Source organism: Mobula hypostoma, chromosome 5 (genome assembly GCF_963921235.1).
Source record: "Mobula hypostoma chromosome 5, sMobHyp1.1, whole genome shotgun sequence".
Classification (NCBI taxonomy): Eukaryota; Metazoa; Chordata; class Chondrichthyes; order Myliobatiformes; family Myliobatidae; genus Mobula; species Mobula hypostoma.
In genome coordinates, this window is record NC_086101.1 from 179636373 (window position 1) to 179652573 (window position 16201).

Here is a 16201-nt window from a genome sequence, read left to right on the forward strand (position 1 = left end):
GGCCTACCTCACCATACAATTTGATAATTGCTGATCTCTGCTGGCCTCAACTCCTGTTCCAGTTTCGCATCCTTCACAATTCCTCAATTCTTCATATATTGATCTATCTCCCCCTTAAATATATCTAATGATCAGGCCTCTCCACACTTGTTGAGCGAGAGTGCAAGAGATTCACCACCCTTTGAGAGAAAAATTTGTAGCACCTCAGCTTTAAATGACCGGGACCCTTATTTTGCAGCTAGGTCCCCTGTTTTTGATTCTTCCTCTACTGAAAACATCTCAACATCTACTCTTTGGATCCTCTATGTTTGAATACAGCAACCCCTTATTCTGAATTACAAGGAATGGAAATATGACAGTCTTTATTCAGAAAGAGCAGCCTCAGAGTAGGGGGATGTTGCTTTAGAATGAAGGTCATGAGAAATTTCTTTAGCCTGAGGGTAATGAATCTATGAATTTGTTGCCATAGAGAGCTGTGGAAGTCAAGTTATTGAGTGTACTTAGGGCCGAGGTGATAGGTTCTTCATTACTGAGTACATGAAAGGTTATGGGGAGAAGGCAGAAAGCTAGGGTTGAGAGGGAAACAGATCGGCCATGATGGAATGGTGGAGCAGTCTAGATGGAACGAATGGCCTAATTCTGCTTCTATGTCATATGGTCAAGTCCCTTTGGATCCTATATGCTTGAATAAGACAAATCCCTATTATAAACTTCAGGGAACACAAATACGAGAGTCTTTATGGCTGACACTTTACAGTGTAGGTGACGCGGGTTCTATTCCCACTGTGGCCTGTAAGGAGTTTGTACGTTCTCCCCGTGACCACGTGGGTTTTCTCTGGGTGCTGCAGTTTCCTCCCACAGTCCAACGACGTACTGGTTGGCAGGTTAATTGGTTTCTGTAAATTGTTCTGTGTTCAAAGGGCTATAAAGGTCTATTCCACACTGTATAAATAAATAAATCATCTTGCTTTTGCATACAGAATACACGATGAAAAGTAGTTGCACTTGTTTATTGAGTGGAATCTTCCTATGATAGGAATTAATGTGTGTGGGTGAAAGGGAATGTCAGGTGCAAATGACTCAATGTCAGTCTTACAAAGATATTTTACATTGCAAAGACAAATGTGGTGCTAAGAATATTAGATTAGATTAGATTAGATTCAATTTTATTGTAATTGTGCCGAGTCCAGATACAAGCCAATGAAATGCAGTTAGTATCTGACCAGAAATGCAAAGAATAGTGTTATTTACAAAATAGCTGTGAATAAAAAGTGCTACAGCACACAAATATAAAAGTACTGAGACAGTACAATATGGTGCAATACTACTTAGCTTTCAACACTACTGACAAGGTGAACTTGTAAAACATTAGAATCATTAAGGACCAGCAGTTGTCCATAGAGTCCCTTGAGTCCTATTCTGGTTGTTTCTGGTTACAGTAGCAGTTTTTCCCATTTTCAATTGTCCCTGTATAGAGTGGTTTACTCAGCCAGTTCAGAATCAGACACATTGCTGTAAATGTGCTCACATTGAAGTAAGACTGGATGTACCAAGCAAATCTCCACCCCATCCTGTAACCCCTCCCATAGAATCATTAAAGTAGATCTTTATTTTAAATTCCAGATTTTTAAATGAACGGTGAGATGCCTGAAATAGAGGCTCCAATGCACAGGATTATAAGAGGCTGCAAAGGGCTCCATCACAAGCACTTCTTTCCCTCCACTGTCAGATATTGAATGGTATATGACCCATGAACACTTAATCTTTTGTTTTCTAATTGTCCTATTTATTTATTTTTTAATGTTATATTAATTTTGTATATTTGCACTGTACTGCTGCTGCAAAGCAACAGATTTCATGTTACATTAAACAGTGAAAATAAACTGATTTTAATCTGAATTTGGAATGTTGATAATGTAATCACTGTGCACCACCATAATAATACTCTGTTCAGCAATCAATAAGAACACGACTCATCTATTTCCCCTCCCTGATCCCCATTTCCACTGCTTCCCTTGGTGCCCAGAAACCCATTGAATGCTTTCAAGAATTAAGTATCCAGAGCCGCAGAGTGAGAGAATTTCAACCCTCTAGTAAAGATAATTTTTCCCTTTTTTCAATCTAAAGTACTGGTTCCTTATTCTCAGACTGTGCCTTTCAGTTGCCTTTTCTCCATCTCAATGTTCAGTATATCAGTGCCTCCAGTGTATCTTAAGGAGATAACCTGTCACTTTTTTTCTGAAGCTAGCCTTACTTTGTTAATGTTGATCCACTACTTTTGTTGAACTGAGTAGTCTGTGCATCCATTTCTGTGGGGATTTCACAGTCTACCATGCCTGCAAGGTTGAGTGAAGTAAATGGCAAATTCCAAAGAAGTTCGGCAGGTCTCCTTTCTGAAAACATTGTCCTGAAATGGATTGGTTTTGATAACAAACCTGTATTTCATGTTCCCTATTCCTGATAGTAGCTTTCTAGTTCTAAACTGCATAGAATTAATTGAATCTAAATTCCTCAGCCATTGTGTCTATAGATTATAAACAAGTTTCAGGTTTGTTAACTCTCAAAAATAAAAATTGAAATAAAATTCTAGATTCTAGAAATATGAAATAAAATCAGAAAATGCAGGAAATTCTCAGCAGGTCAGTCAACATCTGTGGAAAGAGGAATAGAGTTAGTGTTTCAGATCTGATGGAAAGCTTTTGGTGTTTCTTTGATATTTCAGGTTCTTATAGAATGCTGTTGATGTTTCTTTGATGTTTTAGGTTCTGATGGAATGCCTTTGATGTGAAGTATCAATTTATTTCTATCACTACTGATGTCACCTGACTTGCTGTTACCAAATGTTCAACTTTTATTCCTAGCACAATAACTTGTTTCCCAATGAAAATGTTATTTGCTTCTCCCCTCCCACCTATCCAATTGACATCTAAAATTGGTATGTGGATACATATGTTGCCCAGTCCATCATCAACCAGGTCCCAAGTACCTTATTCATTTCTAAGGAGACTACACTTACAAGGGAGTTAAACGAAATCTCACCCGGATTCCAGGATGAAAGCTTTTTTTTAATGAATCTGCCAGCTTAGCATATACTCATTGGAATAGAGAAAGCATGAAAAGTAATCTTAGTGAAATGTAACGGTCTGAGATTTCAAGAGGACGGATATTGAAAGGATATTTCATTATGGAAAAATCCACCCCAATTGGGGTTCCCAATCTTTTATTATGCCATGGACCAATCCAATAAGCAAGGGGTCTGTGGGCCCCAGGTTGGGAATCTCTGATTTAGAACAACGTTTACACACTTAAGATAGAGGTGAGAAGGAGTGCTAGAGGGGTTAAGCCACTGAATGTCAAGGATTTTGTAAAGAGAGACACTTCAGATGACAGATGCTGGAATCTGAACTAACCAACAGGTTAAGCAGCATTTGTACTGAGAAATGAATCATCAATGTTTTGGGTTGAAACCCTGCATCAGGATGAGGAGTGGAGAGGGGAGATAGCTGGTATAAAGTGGAGAGGGGGAGCAGTGAAAAAGGGGCCAGCGGTGATTGGTGGATTAAGCAGGAGCGGGTGGAGGATGAAGAATAAAGAGCAGATGAAACCAAATAGGAGAGACAAGGCAAGTGGTTGAGAGATGGAGGCAGAGAAATAAAAGATGTGGGGAGGGGAAGACAGTTGTTGGGGGAAGAGAAGCTGGAACACAAAGGTTACGAATTCTGGAATCTGTTAAGTAAAAAAGGTGATAGTGGGAGCAGCACACTCAAAATGATGGAGGAACTCAACATGTCAGGGAAAATCTATGGAGGGGAATAAATACCCAATGTTTCAGGCTGAGACCCTACTGAGTTCCTCTAGCATGTTGTGTGAGTTGTTCTAGATTTCCAGCATCTGCAGAATCCCTTCTTTAAGTGATAGTGGGAACCATTCAGAGAGAGATGAAAGGTAATTGGAACCAGATCCAGTTGGGGGAAATGGTGGTAAAAAACGAGCAGATTGTAGGCTGATAATATTCAGACTGTAATGGTCGTAGAGGTCAGGTAGCAGAGAGGACTTAACACAAAAATCAGATCAACTACATTCTTACTGAATGTGTGGACAAGATGGATGAGCAAGAAAGTGCCTGATTTCTGGAACCAACTTCCATTCCAATTTTAATTAACTTAAACCTTGGGCATAGTAATCAGATCCTTATTTTTTTCAAGATAGGGAAATAGTAGCTTGAAGAAAACTAGGTAGAGTGAGGGCAGAAGAGTTTAGTTCACTCGCAATAAATTATTTCACTCTGTTGCCTGAACAACAAGATAAGCACCATGAAACTTTAGATTTCCAGTATCTGAAGTTGTTTTTTTTTAATTTTCATTTATTGGAACATTCTGACTGATTACATCTTCCAGCAATTCACATGCTCATGGATATATGCCTCATGTCCTCTTCAGGCTGATGAATGCCATATGTAGGGTGAAATTCACTGTTTGAGAAGGAGATGAAGGCATAAATGTTCATTACATTTACACCGTATCTGGAAAAGCTCTTGAAGAGTAATCATCTACAGCACTATGGATTGACAACTGGAATGTAGGATTTTTTTTTATCAACGTGAGCCAAGTGAATTCTTTCAGCTTTGAAAATGTTGGTACCTTCCCTTGTATGATAATCTGTTGCTTGTACACTTGACCTTGCAGGATTGACATCTTCAAGTATGTCATCTATGGGGTGGCAGCTGCCTTCTTTGTCTATGGCATTCTCCTGATGGTGGAAGGATTTTTCACTACCGGAGCCATCAAGGATCTCTATGGAGACTTCAAAATCACCACCTGTGGCCGATGCGTCAGTGGCTGGGTATGTGATGACCTTTCATTGCTTTGAGTATTTAGAGTCAGAGGCATTCTAAAATGATACCCCTCTATTCTGAGGCTGTTTTCTCTGGTCTTAGATTCTCCCACCAGAGGAAACATCCTTTCCCCATCCACTCTATCGAGGCCTTTCAACACTCAATAGGTTTCAATTAGGTCACTCCTCATTCTTCTGAATTCTAGTGAGTAGAGGCTTTTCATATGACAAGCCTTTCAATCCTGGAATCATTTTCATGAACCACCTTGGGACTCTCTCCTATGTCAGCACATCCTTTCTTGGGTAAGGGGCCCAAAACTGCTCACAAAGCTCCAAGTGAGACTTCACCAGTGTTTTATAAAGCCCCAAAATTACACCCTTGCTTTTATATTCTAGTCCTCCTGAAATTAATGTTTACATCTCATTTGCCTTCCTCACCACTGACTCAACCTGCAAATTAACCTTTGGAGAATCCTGCACAAGGACTCCCAAGTTTCTTTGCACCTCAGATTTTTGAATTTCCTTTTCATTTATAAAATAGTCTACCCCTTAATTTTTTCTACCAAAATACATGACCATACACTTACCAACACTGTATTCTATCTGCCAATTCTTTGTCCATTCTCCTAATCTGTCTAGGGGAGGGAAGGAGGGTACGTCGACTCAGACCAAGAGAGGCCTGCGTCGGGCATTTTCAAGCCTTACAAGGCGCAGATTGGAAGTCTGTGTGGGGCGCCACTCCTCGCACAGACAATAGAGCAATGTGTGATTAAGTGCCTTGCTCAAGGACACAAACACACTGCCACAGCTGAGGCTCGAACTAGCGACCTTCAGATCACTAGATGAACGCCTTAACCACTTGGCCACGTGACCAACATAATCTGTCGAAGCCCTCCTATAGTCTCTCCACTTCCTCAAAACTGCCTGCCTTTCCACCTATCTTCATATTGTCCACAAACTTTGCCACAAGTCCGTCAATTCCATCACCCAATCGTTGACATATAATCTGAAAAGAAGTGGTCCCAAGATAGACCCCTGTGGAATGCACCGGCAGGCAATCAGAAAAGGTTCCCTTTATCCCACTGTTTGCCTCCTGCCAATCAGCCACTGTTTAATCTATGCTAGTATCTTCCCCGTAATGCCATATGCTCTTAACTTGTTAAGCAGCCTCATGTATGGCTCCTTGTCAAAGGACTTCTAAAAATCCAAGTACACAGCATCCACCAATTCTTCTTTGTCTACCCTGCTTGTTATTTCTTCAAAAAAAATTCCAACAGATTTTTCAGGCAAGATTTTCCCTTAAGAAAACCATGCTGGCTACAGCCTATTTTATCATATGCTTCAAATACACCAAAACCACATCTTTAACAATCTATTCCAATATTTTTCAAACTATTGAGTTCAGACTAACTGACTTGGAGTTACACGCCAACTTCGCTTCTTTGCGGGAATGGGACCTGCTCTCAGGGTTTCATAATCGACCGTCATTATTTGGCATGCCAAGGGTTCAGCCTAAGAGTCCAGCTCGGATTTGGAAGCCTAGGATCTAGGGGCTCTGGAGATGGGCAGATTGAGGGTCGGTGTCACGGCAGGAGACCTATGTGTCATCGGGGGAGTCGGGGTATTTGCTGTGTGACCGAAGACTCGAGATCTTTGAGATCTTCTGACACAGAGCTCAAAAAAAGTGAAGTAATGGACTTTTAACATCATAAACCAGCGAGTTGTTTGTTATGTCTCCCCACTCCTCGCTGGTAAAATGGAGACACCTCCTTCTCCCTCATTCCAGAGAGGGAGAGCCTGTGGTATGTTGTATACTGGGTGAAACTCAAAGTCTTTGGGGTAACTGCAAGTCTGTGTCTTTGCTATTGCTTTGCTCACACTTGAGTGCTTGGTGGTGGGTGCCGTTGCTTTTTTTTGCCGGTGGGGGGAGGGAGGATTGTTGCTTGCTGCCGCTTACGCGCGGGTGGGAGGGGAGCTGGGGGGGGGGAGACTCTGGGGTTCTAATATTTAACTGTCGTTCATTCTTTGGGGCACTTCTCTGTTTTTGTGGATGGTTGCGAAGAAAAAGCATTTCAGATGTATATTATATACATTTCTCTGACATTAAATTGGACCTTTGAATCTATAATTTCCTTTCTTCTACCCCTCTTCTTTCTTGAAAGTGGAATGACATTTGCAATTTTCCATTCCTCTGGAACCATGCCAGAATCAACTGATTCTTGAAAGATCATTACAAGTGCTCCCACAATCTCTTTGGCCACCTCTTTCAGAACCCTGGTGTGATTTATCTACCTCCAGAACCTTCTCCCTAGTAATGGCCAATTCACACACTTCTGCCGCCAACACTCTCAAACTTCGAGCATACTGTAAGTGTCTTCCACAGTAAAGACTGATGCAAAATACTTATTCAGTTCATCAGGCATTTCTTTTTCCCTCATGAATACCTCTCCAGCATCATTTTCCAGCGGTCCAATATCTACTCTCACCATTTCTTTTACACATTATAGAAACTTAGAAAAATTACAGCACAATATAGGCCCTTTGGCCTGCAATGCTATGCTGAACATGTACTTTAGAAATTACCTAGGGTTACCCATAGCCCTCTATTTTTCTAGGGACCTTGTACCTATCCAGGACTCTAAAGACCTTATCGTATCCACCTCCACCACCATGTATCAGAATAAACTTTTGGGATCCTCTAATATTATTGGCTAACTTACCTTCATATTCCTTCTTAATGACTTTTTAGTTGCCTTCTATTGATTTTTAAAAGCTTCCTAATCCGCTAACTTCCCACTAATTTTTGGTCTATTATATGCTGTCTTTTTGGCTTTGATTTCTCTTGTCAGCCATGATTGTGTCATCCCTGCCTTTAGAAAGCCCTCCATTGTGTTTTTCTGAGGCGGGTAAGAATGACCAATTTGTCTTTGAGTCTGTAACTTATCAACCTTTCAAGAGGATCTTTAGCTTTTAAAAAAATAAAATCCAAGAGAACAGAGACTACACAATGAATAATAATCAGTCATTAAAGCAATTAAATCAAAAGACTGTTTATAATATTATTATAATATAATTAAATCAGCACTAATTTGTAACCTGATGTTCAAAATAATAATTACCTTGAGCTTGATAAAAGATGGTGCTGAAAGCAAACCTGTGTTCTGGTATTCCCTCAAATTTATGATGATATTTACAGCTTTGATAAAATCTACAGCAATTACATAAGAGAATAAAGGAACTTTTTTTTTGTGCCTTGTCAAGATACTGAACGGAATCATTCTTTAGTAGTTTTGCCTACAAGGCAGCCATAACCTATGATTAACTGTTGGTTAGTAAATTAGTACATTTGTTGATGATTGCCTGTAGGGAGAATGGCTCAGGAATTTTAGCACAACAAAAAGATGGATAGATTCACCTGAAGAACAAAAATTGGACTTTGGTTAATCTAATAAAATTTGAGGAAAATAATGAAATATACTGAAACTCTATCTTACATCTGAAGTAACAATTTTCAATATTTAATCCAATGCTTATGCCATGTACACATGAGTTAACAAATTTGACATTGGATCCATTTTCCTTTATAAGATAGGGTAGAGATACCTCTCTACCAAGGGAGGTGTAAGGTGCTCCTCCCACTGCTAGCCTGCAGGTCACTCCTGGATAATGTTAGGCACCTGTTTACCCCCCCACCCCCGCCAGATCATAGCTACATGAAGCCATGGGAGCAGGTGGCGGATGGTCGTATCCACAGCTGGTGCATAGCATAAGTCCTGATTATGTGACCACTGATGCCAGGCAGAGAGTCTCTGAAGAGTATTGATAATGGCTGGGGTTACTTGTCTTGTATAAGCACAGCTCAAGAAGGTGGCAATGGCAAAACACTCCTGTAGAAGAATTTGCCAAGAACAATCGTGGTATGGAAAGATTGTGATTGCCCATGTCATACGATAATGATAAATGAATTGGGTCAAGCAATCATCCTGACTAATGCAACCTAATTAAAAGCATGTAGCATTGCTAACATTCTCCAATTGAATCTTTGGTGTTCACTTTCCTTTTCATAAATTGATAATAATTCGTTTAGGTTTTATTGCTTTATATTCTTTAGTGCTCAATTGCATTCTTCTGTCAGTCTTGGCCTTTCATGACTAATCTGTTCCATTTTCCAGATTCTTTCCACAGAAGCCATTATTAGCTCTTGGCTTGTAAGAACATTTCTTATCATATGTCAAGAGAACAACTCAAATTAGCACACTCAAAATGCTGGAGAAATTCAGTAGGTCAGGCAGCATAGATGAAAATGAAAATGAATCAGTCGACATTTTGGGCTGAGACCCTTCTTCAGGACTGAAAAGGAAGGGAGAAGACACCAGAATAAAAAGGTGGTGGGGAGGAAGAAGGAGGATAGTTAGAAGGTCAAGCCTGTTGGGTTGGAAAGATAAAAAGTTGCAGAAGAAGGAAACAAACAGAAGAAAATCTGCAGATACTGGAAATCCAAGAGCAGAATGAATCTGATAGGAGAAGAGGGTGGACCATAGGAGAGAAGGAAGGAGGAGGGAACCCTGGGAGAAGTGACAGACGGGTGAGAGGAGGTAAGAGGCCAGACTGAGGAATAGAAGAACCTTTTAAATTGTTTTCCAGAATAGCTCAGGACATTGTCAGTTTTTTTTGGTTTTGGTGCTCCACCATAATGGCAAATATCTCTCACCATCCATACAGCTGCCAATTTGCCCTTTTACTTCTTAACTACTACATGCAAGTTTCAAGTTATGTCACCAGCTGTTTGGCATTCTTCTAGAACAGTTACCAATTTGATCAATTTTTTCTCATCCCCTGGCTGTCTACTTTGACCTTAATTCTTCAGCTTGACACTGATGGGAGGCAGATCATCACCTGATCAAACCTGACAGGGCTGCTCCTTCCTCGGTAGAGACACGCATGGCTTCAGATAGTTCATCATTTCTGGATAACAGCAGATAATCAGGCAGTTAGACCAAGCAATTCCATGTGCTGCACGCACCACGGTTTCCTTAAAATCGCCCTTCTTTATGCTTGAATGCATATTATAGGCTGTACTTCCACTGTAGTATGCCGATGAGGTCTGACAACTGAATGAGTGAGCCACCGGAGGCTGTATCCAGTGATAAGTCCTCATTATGATCCTCATTATGATTCTTCACGCTTACATCAAATAGGCAAACAGGAGTGATGAACAGCAAGTGCATGTCCATAGATACCTTCCTGTAGCTGTACAAATAAATGGAGTGGTGAAGAAGGTTTAATAGGATGCATTCGCAGAGAAAATGAAATTTATAAACTGCAGATGATGGAGCATTTGAACACAAGAAAATAGGGACAGCAGTAGGTTACCACAGCTTTCAAAACAGCCCCACCATTCAGTGACTGATCTATGCTGCAAGTCCTGCACAAGTTCTTCTCAGCTTTCAGTTCCTAAATCTTTAATGTATCTGTCTTCCCCTTAAATATAATTAACAAGGGCTAGCCCAGCACACCCTCTGATGGCATTGGTCACTGATGCAACCTACGTATTTCAATGTGTGTATCGGTATACATGTGATAAATAAAGCTAATAGAGTATCGAGGCGTGGACATCAGCGAGTTGGACCAGAGGGAAGAATTTAAAAGGAGAGCATTTTTTTCCTCAGCAGTTTAATCGAGGCATGACTGCACAGGTGCATGGACATCAACAAGTTGGACCGGTGGGAAGAATTTAAAAGGAGAGCATTTTTTTTATCCACGGTTTGATCGAGGCATGACTGCACAGACGGGATGCGTTCAGACTGATGGTTTGAGATGTGTCTATGTTAATGCAAGGAGTATCATAAACAAAGTGGAGGAGTTTAGAGTGTGGATTAGGGGCAGGTATGGCTACTTAGAGTGCCAGGCTTTAGATGTTTCAGAAAGGACAGGGAGGGGGCCAAAAGAGGTGGGGGCTGGTCAGAGATAGTGTCACGGCTGCAGAAAAGGAGGAAGTCATGGAGGGATTGTCTACTGAGTCTTTGTGGATGGAAGTTAGAAACAGGAAGGGGTCAATAACTCTACTGGGTGTTTTTTATGGACCACCCTATAGTAAAAGCGACAGTGAGGAGCAGATAAGGAGACAGATTCTAGAATGGTGCAATAATAACAGGGTTGTTGTGATGGGAGATTTTAATTTCCAATATTGATTGGCATCTCCCTAGAGCAAGGTGTTTAGATAGGGTAGAATTTGTTATGTGTGTTCAGGAAGGTTTCCTGACACAATATGTAGATAAGCCTACAAGAGGAGAGGCTATACTTGATCTGGTACTGGGAAATGAACCTGGTCAAGTGTCAGATCTCTCAGTGGGAGAGCACTTTGGAGATAGTGATCACAATTCTATCTTCTTTACCATAGCATTGGAGAGGGATAGGAGCAGGCAAGTTAGGAAAATGTTTGATTGGAGTAACGGAAATATGAAGCTATCAGGCAGGAACTTGGAAGTATAAATTGGGAGCAGATGTTCTCAGGGAAATGTGGCAAACGTTCATGGGATATTTGCCTGTTGTTCTGCATAGGTACATTCCAATGAGACAGGGAAAAGGATGGTAGGGTACAGGAACCGTGGCGTACAAGGGCTGTTGAGAATCTAGTCAAGAAGATAAGAAAAGCTTACAAAAGGTTAAAAAAACTAGGTAATGATAGATATCTAGAAAATTATAAGGCTAGCAGGAAGGAGCTTAAGAATGAAAATAAGAGAGCCAGAAGGGGCCATGAGAAGGCCTTGGCGAACAGGATGAAGGAAAACCCCAAGACATTCTACAGGTATGTGAAGAACAACAGGATAAGACATGAGAGAATAGGACCAATCAAGTGTGACAGTGGAAAAGTGTACAGAACTGGAGGAGGTAGCGGATGTACTTAATGAATACTTTGCTTCAGTATTCACTATGGAAATGGACCTTGGTGATTGTAGGGATGACTTAAAGCGGATTGAAAAACTTGAGCATATAGATATTAAGAAAGATGATGTGCTGGAGCTTTTGGAAAGCATCAGGTTGAATAAGTCACCGGGACCGGATGAGATGTAACCCAGACTACTGTGGGAGGCGAGGGAGGAGATTGCTGAGACTCTGTCAATGATTTTTGCATCATCAATGGGCATGAGAGAGGTTCTGAAGGATTGGAGGGTTGCGGGTATTGTTCCCTTACTCAAGGAAGAGAGTTGAGATAGCCCAGGAAATTTTAGACCAGTGAGTCTTACTTCAGTGGTTGGTAAGTTGATGGAGAAGATCCTGAGAGGCAGGATTTATGAACATTTGGAGAGGCATAATATGATTAGGAATAGTCAGCATGGATTTGTCAAAGGCAAGTCATGTCTTATGACCTTGATTGAATTTTTTGAGGATGTGATTAAACACATTAATGAACGTAGAGCAGTAGAAGTAGTGTATATAGATTTCAGCAAGGCATGTGATAAGGTACCCCATGGAAGGCTTATTGAGAAAGTGAGGAGGCATGGGATCCAAGGGGACCTTAATTTGTGGATCCAGAATTGGCTTGCCCACAGAAGGCAAAGAGTGATTGTAGATGGGTCATATTCTGCATGGAGCTCGGTGACTAGTGTTGTGCCTCAGCGACCTGTTCTGGGACCCCTACTCTTGATGATTTTTATAAATGACCTGGTGAGGAAGTGGAAGGATGGGTTAGTAAATTTACTAATGACACAAAGGTTGGGGGTGTTGTGGATAGTGTGGAGGGCTGTCAGAGGTTACAGCAGGACATCGATAGGATACGAAATTGGGCTGAGAAGTGGCAGATGAAGTACAACCCAGATAAGCGTGAGGTGCTTCATTTTGGTAGGTCAAATATGATGGTAGAATATAGTAAGACTCTTGGCAATGTGGAGGATTTTGGGGTCTGAGTCCATAGGACAAAGCTGCTGCACAGGTTGACTGTATGGTTAGGAATTCATTCAGTGTATTGGCCTTCATCAATCACGGGTTTGAGTTCAAGAGCCAAGAGGTAATGTTACAGCTATTACCCAGGTCAGACCCCCAGCTTAGAGTACTGTGCTCAGTTCTGGTTACCTCACTACAGGAAGATGTGGAAACCATAGAAAGAGTGCAGAGGAGATTTACAAGCATGTTGCCTGGATTGGGGAGTATGCCTTATGAGAATAGGTTAAGTGAACTTGGCTTCTTCTCCTTGGAGCAATGGAGGATGAGAGGTGACCTGATAGAGGTGTATAAGATGATGAGAGGCATTGATCGTGTGGATAGTCAGAGGCTTTTTTCCAGGGCAGAAATGGCTAACACGAGAGGGCACAGTTTTAAGGTGCTTGGAAGAAGGTACAGAGGAGATGTCAGGGCTAAGTTTTTTACGCAGAGAGTGGTGAGTGCATGGAAAAGACTGCTGGCGACGGTTGTGGAGGTATGATAGGGTCTTTTTAGAGACTCTTGGATAGGTACATGGAGCTTAGAAAAATAGAGGGCTATAGGTAACCCTAGGTAGTTTCTAAAGTAAGTACATGTTCAGCTCAGCACTGTAGGCTGAAGGACCTGTATTGTGCTATAGGTTTTCTATGTTTCTGTGTTGCTATGAGTCATAAGTCCAGCACAGAAACAGGCCCTTCGGCCCATCCAGTCTATGTTGAACTGATTAAATTGCCTAGTTCTATCAACCTGCTCCTGGGCCATGGAACTCCATACCCCTCCCATCTATCTACCTATCCAAGGGCTATGGTCTGTGACTTTAATGATCTGTTCTCCACCACCCTCAGGAGCAGAGATTTCCAGAGATTCATTACCCTTCAATAGAAGAAATTTCTATGCAACTCAGCTTTAATTGGCCAACTCCTTATATTGTATCCGAGTCCACTATCGTAAGCATCTCAACTCCTACCATAACAAGCCATTTGGAATCTCATACTGCATGCTTGAGTAATATCACTTCCTCGTTCTTCTAAACTCCAAGGAATCCAGACCTAAATCCAGACTGGAAGCCTGGCATAAAAACAGGTCAGGCACATCTCTAGAAAGGAAATAAGGAGTTAGCATTTCACCACAAGGACCACTCATCAGTTTAGAATGTACACTGTGCAAAGGTCTTAGTCACATAAATATAGTTAAGGTGCCTAAGACTTTTGCATAATACTGTAGTAATTTTACGTACTGCTAAAGTAAAAATTACAACAAATTACATGATATATGTGAGTGATGATAAACCTGATTCCGACATGGGTCTCTATTGAGGACTGAGGTTGGAAAGGAGGAAGGGAGAGCAGAATCATGGTTGGGAGAAGGGGATGGGAGAAGGGGATGGGAGAGGGGAAAGGGTGGGAAGCACAAGAGAGATATTCTGTATTGGTCGATAAACCAGTTGTTTGCAATCAAGTGATCTTGCCTAGTGTCTCAGGGCTAGGTATGTCTGCACCCACACCACTCCCTGTACTCCACTCCTTCTCTGCCACCTGTCCCACATGCTTCTCGCAACGCTCCACCCTTGCAACTCCCAACATCTTTTGCTCCCACCAGATGTAACTTTGAAGATATGAGACGTGAATTAGCTAAGATAGACTGGCAAATGACACTTAAAGGATTGACGGTGGATATGCAATGGCAAGCATTTAAAGGTTGCATGGATGAACTACAACAATTGTTCATCCCAGTTTGGCAAAAGAATAAATCAAGGAAGGTAGTGCACCCATGGCTGACAAGAGAAATTAGGGATAGTATCAATTCCAAAGAAGAAGCATACAAATTAGCCAGAGAAAGTGGCTCACCTGAGGACTGGGAGAAATTCAGAGTCCAGCAGAGGAGGACAAAGGGCTTAATTAGGAAGGGGAAAAAAGATTATGAGAGAAAACTGGCAGTGAACATAAAAAGGGACTGTAAAAGCTTTTATAGATATGTAAAAAGGAAAAGACCGGTAAAGACAAATGTAGGTCCCCTGCAGACAGAAACAGGTGAATTGATTATGGGGAGCAAGGGCATGGCAGACCAATTGAATAATTACTTTTGTTCTGTCTTCACTAAGGAGGACATAAATAATCTTCCAGAAATAGTAAGGGACAGAGGGTCCAGTGAGATGGAGGAACTGAGCGAAATACATGTTAGTAGGGAAGTGGTGTTAGGTAAATTGAAGGGATTGAAGGCAGATAAATCCCCAGGGCCAGATGGTCTGCATCCTAGAGTGCTTAAGGAAGTAGCCCAAGAAATAGTGGATGCATTAGTAATAATTTTTCAAAACTCGTTAGATTCTGGACTAGTTCCTGAGGATTGGAGGGTAGCTAATGTAACCCCACTTTTTAAAAAAGGAGGGAGAGAGAAACCGGGGAATTATAGACCGGTTAGCCTAACGTCGGTGGTGGGGAAACTGCTGGAATCAGTTATCAAGGATGTGATAACAGCACATTTGGAAAGCAGTGAAATGATCGGACAAAGTCAGCATGGATTTGTGAAAGGAAAATCATGTCTGACGAATCTCATAGAATTTTTTGAGGATGTAACTAGTAGAGTGGATAGGGGAGAACCAGTGGATGTGGTATATTTGGATTTTCAAAAGGCTTTTGACAAGGTCCCACACAGGAGATTAGTGTGCAAACTTAAAGCACACGGTATTGGGCGTAAGGTATTGGTGTGGGTGGAGAATTGGTTAGCAGACAGGAAGCAAAGAGTGGGAATAAACGGGACCTTTTCAGAATGGCAGGCGGTGACTAGTGGGGTACCACAAGGCTCAGTGCTGGGACCCCAGTTGTTTACAATATATATTAATGACTTGGATGAGGGAATTAAATGCAGCATCTCCAAGTTTGCGGATGACACGAAGCTGGGTGGCAGTGTTAGCAGTGAGGAGGATGCTAAGAGGATGCAGGGTGACTTGGATAGTTGGGTGAGTGGGCAAATTCATAGCAGATGCAATTTAATGTGGATAAATGTGAAGTTATCCACTTTGGTGGCAAAAATAGGAAAACAGATTATTATCTGAATGGTGGCCGATTAGGAAAAGGGGAGGTGCAACGAGACCTGGGTGTCATTATACACCAGTCATTGAAAGTGGGCATGCAGGTACAGCAGGCGGTGAAAAAGGCGAATGGTATGCTGGCATTTATAGCGAGAGGATTCGAGTGCAGGAGCAGGGAGGTACTACTGCAGTTGTACAAGGCCTTGGTGAGACCACACCTGGAGTATTGTGTGCAGTTTTGGTCCCCTAATCTGAGGAAAGACATCTTTGCCATAGAGGGAGTACAAAGAAGGTTCACCAGATTGATTCCTGGGATGGCAGGACTTTCATATGAAGAAAGACTGGATGAACTGGGCTTGTACTCATTGGAATTTAGAAGATTGAGGGGGCATCTGATTGAAACATATAAGATCCTAAAGG

At 41.6% G+C, this 16201-nt stretch overlaps 1 protein-coding gene across 2 annotated transcripts in view; it reads left to right on the forward strand.

Moving 5' to 3' along the window:
* LOC134347196 (proteolipid protein DM beta) overlaps positions 1-16201 on the forward strand; it is a 283085-nt gene that overhangs the window by 221082 nt on the left and 45802 nt on the right. For both annotated transcript variants that reach the window (XM_063049477.1, XM_063049476.1), the window contains exon 3: positions 4686-4842. In XM_063049477.1, the coding sequence (XP_062905547.1) occupies positions 4686-4842 (157 nt within the window). The remainder of the gene's footprint in view (positions 1-4685; positions 4843-16201) is intronic.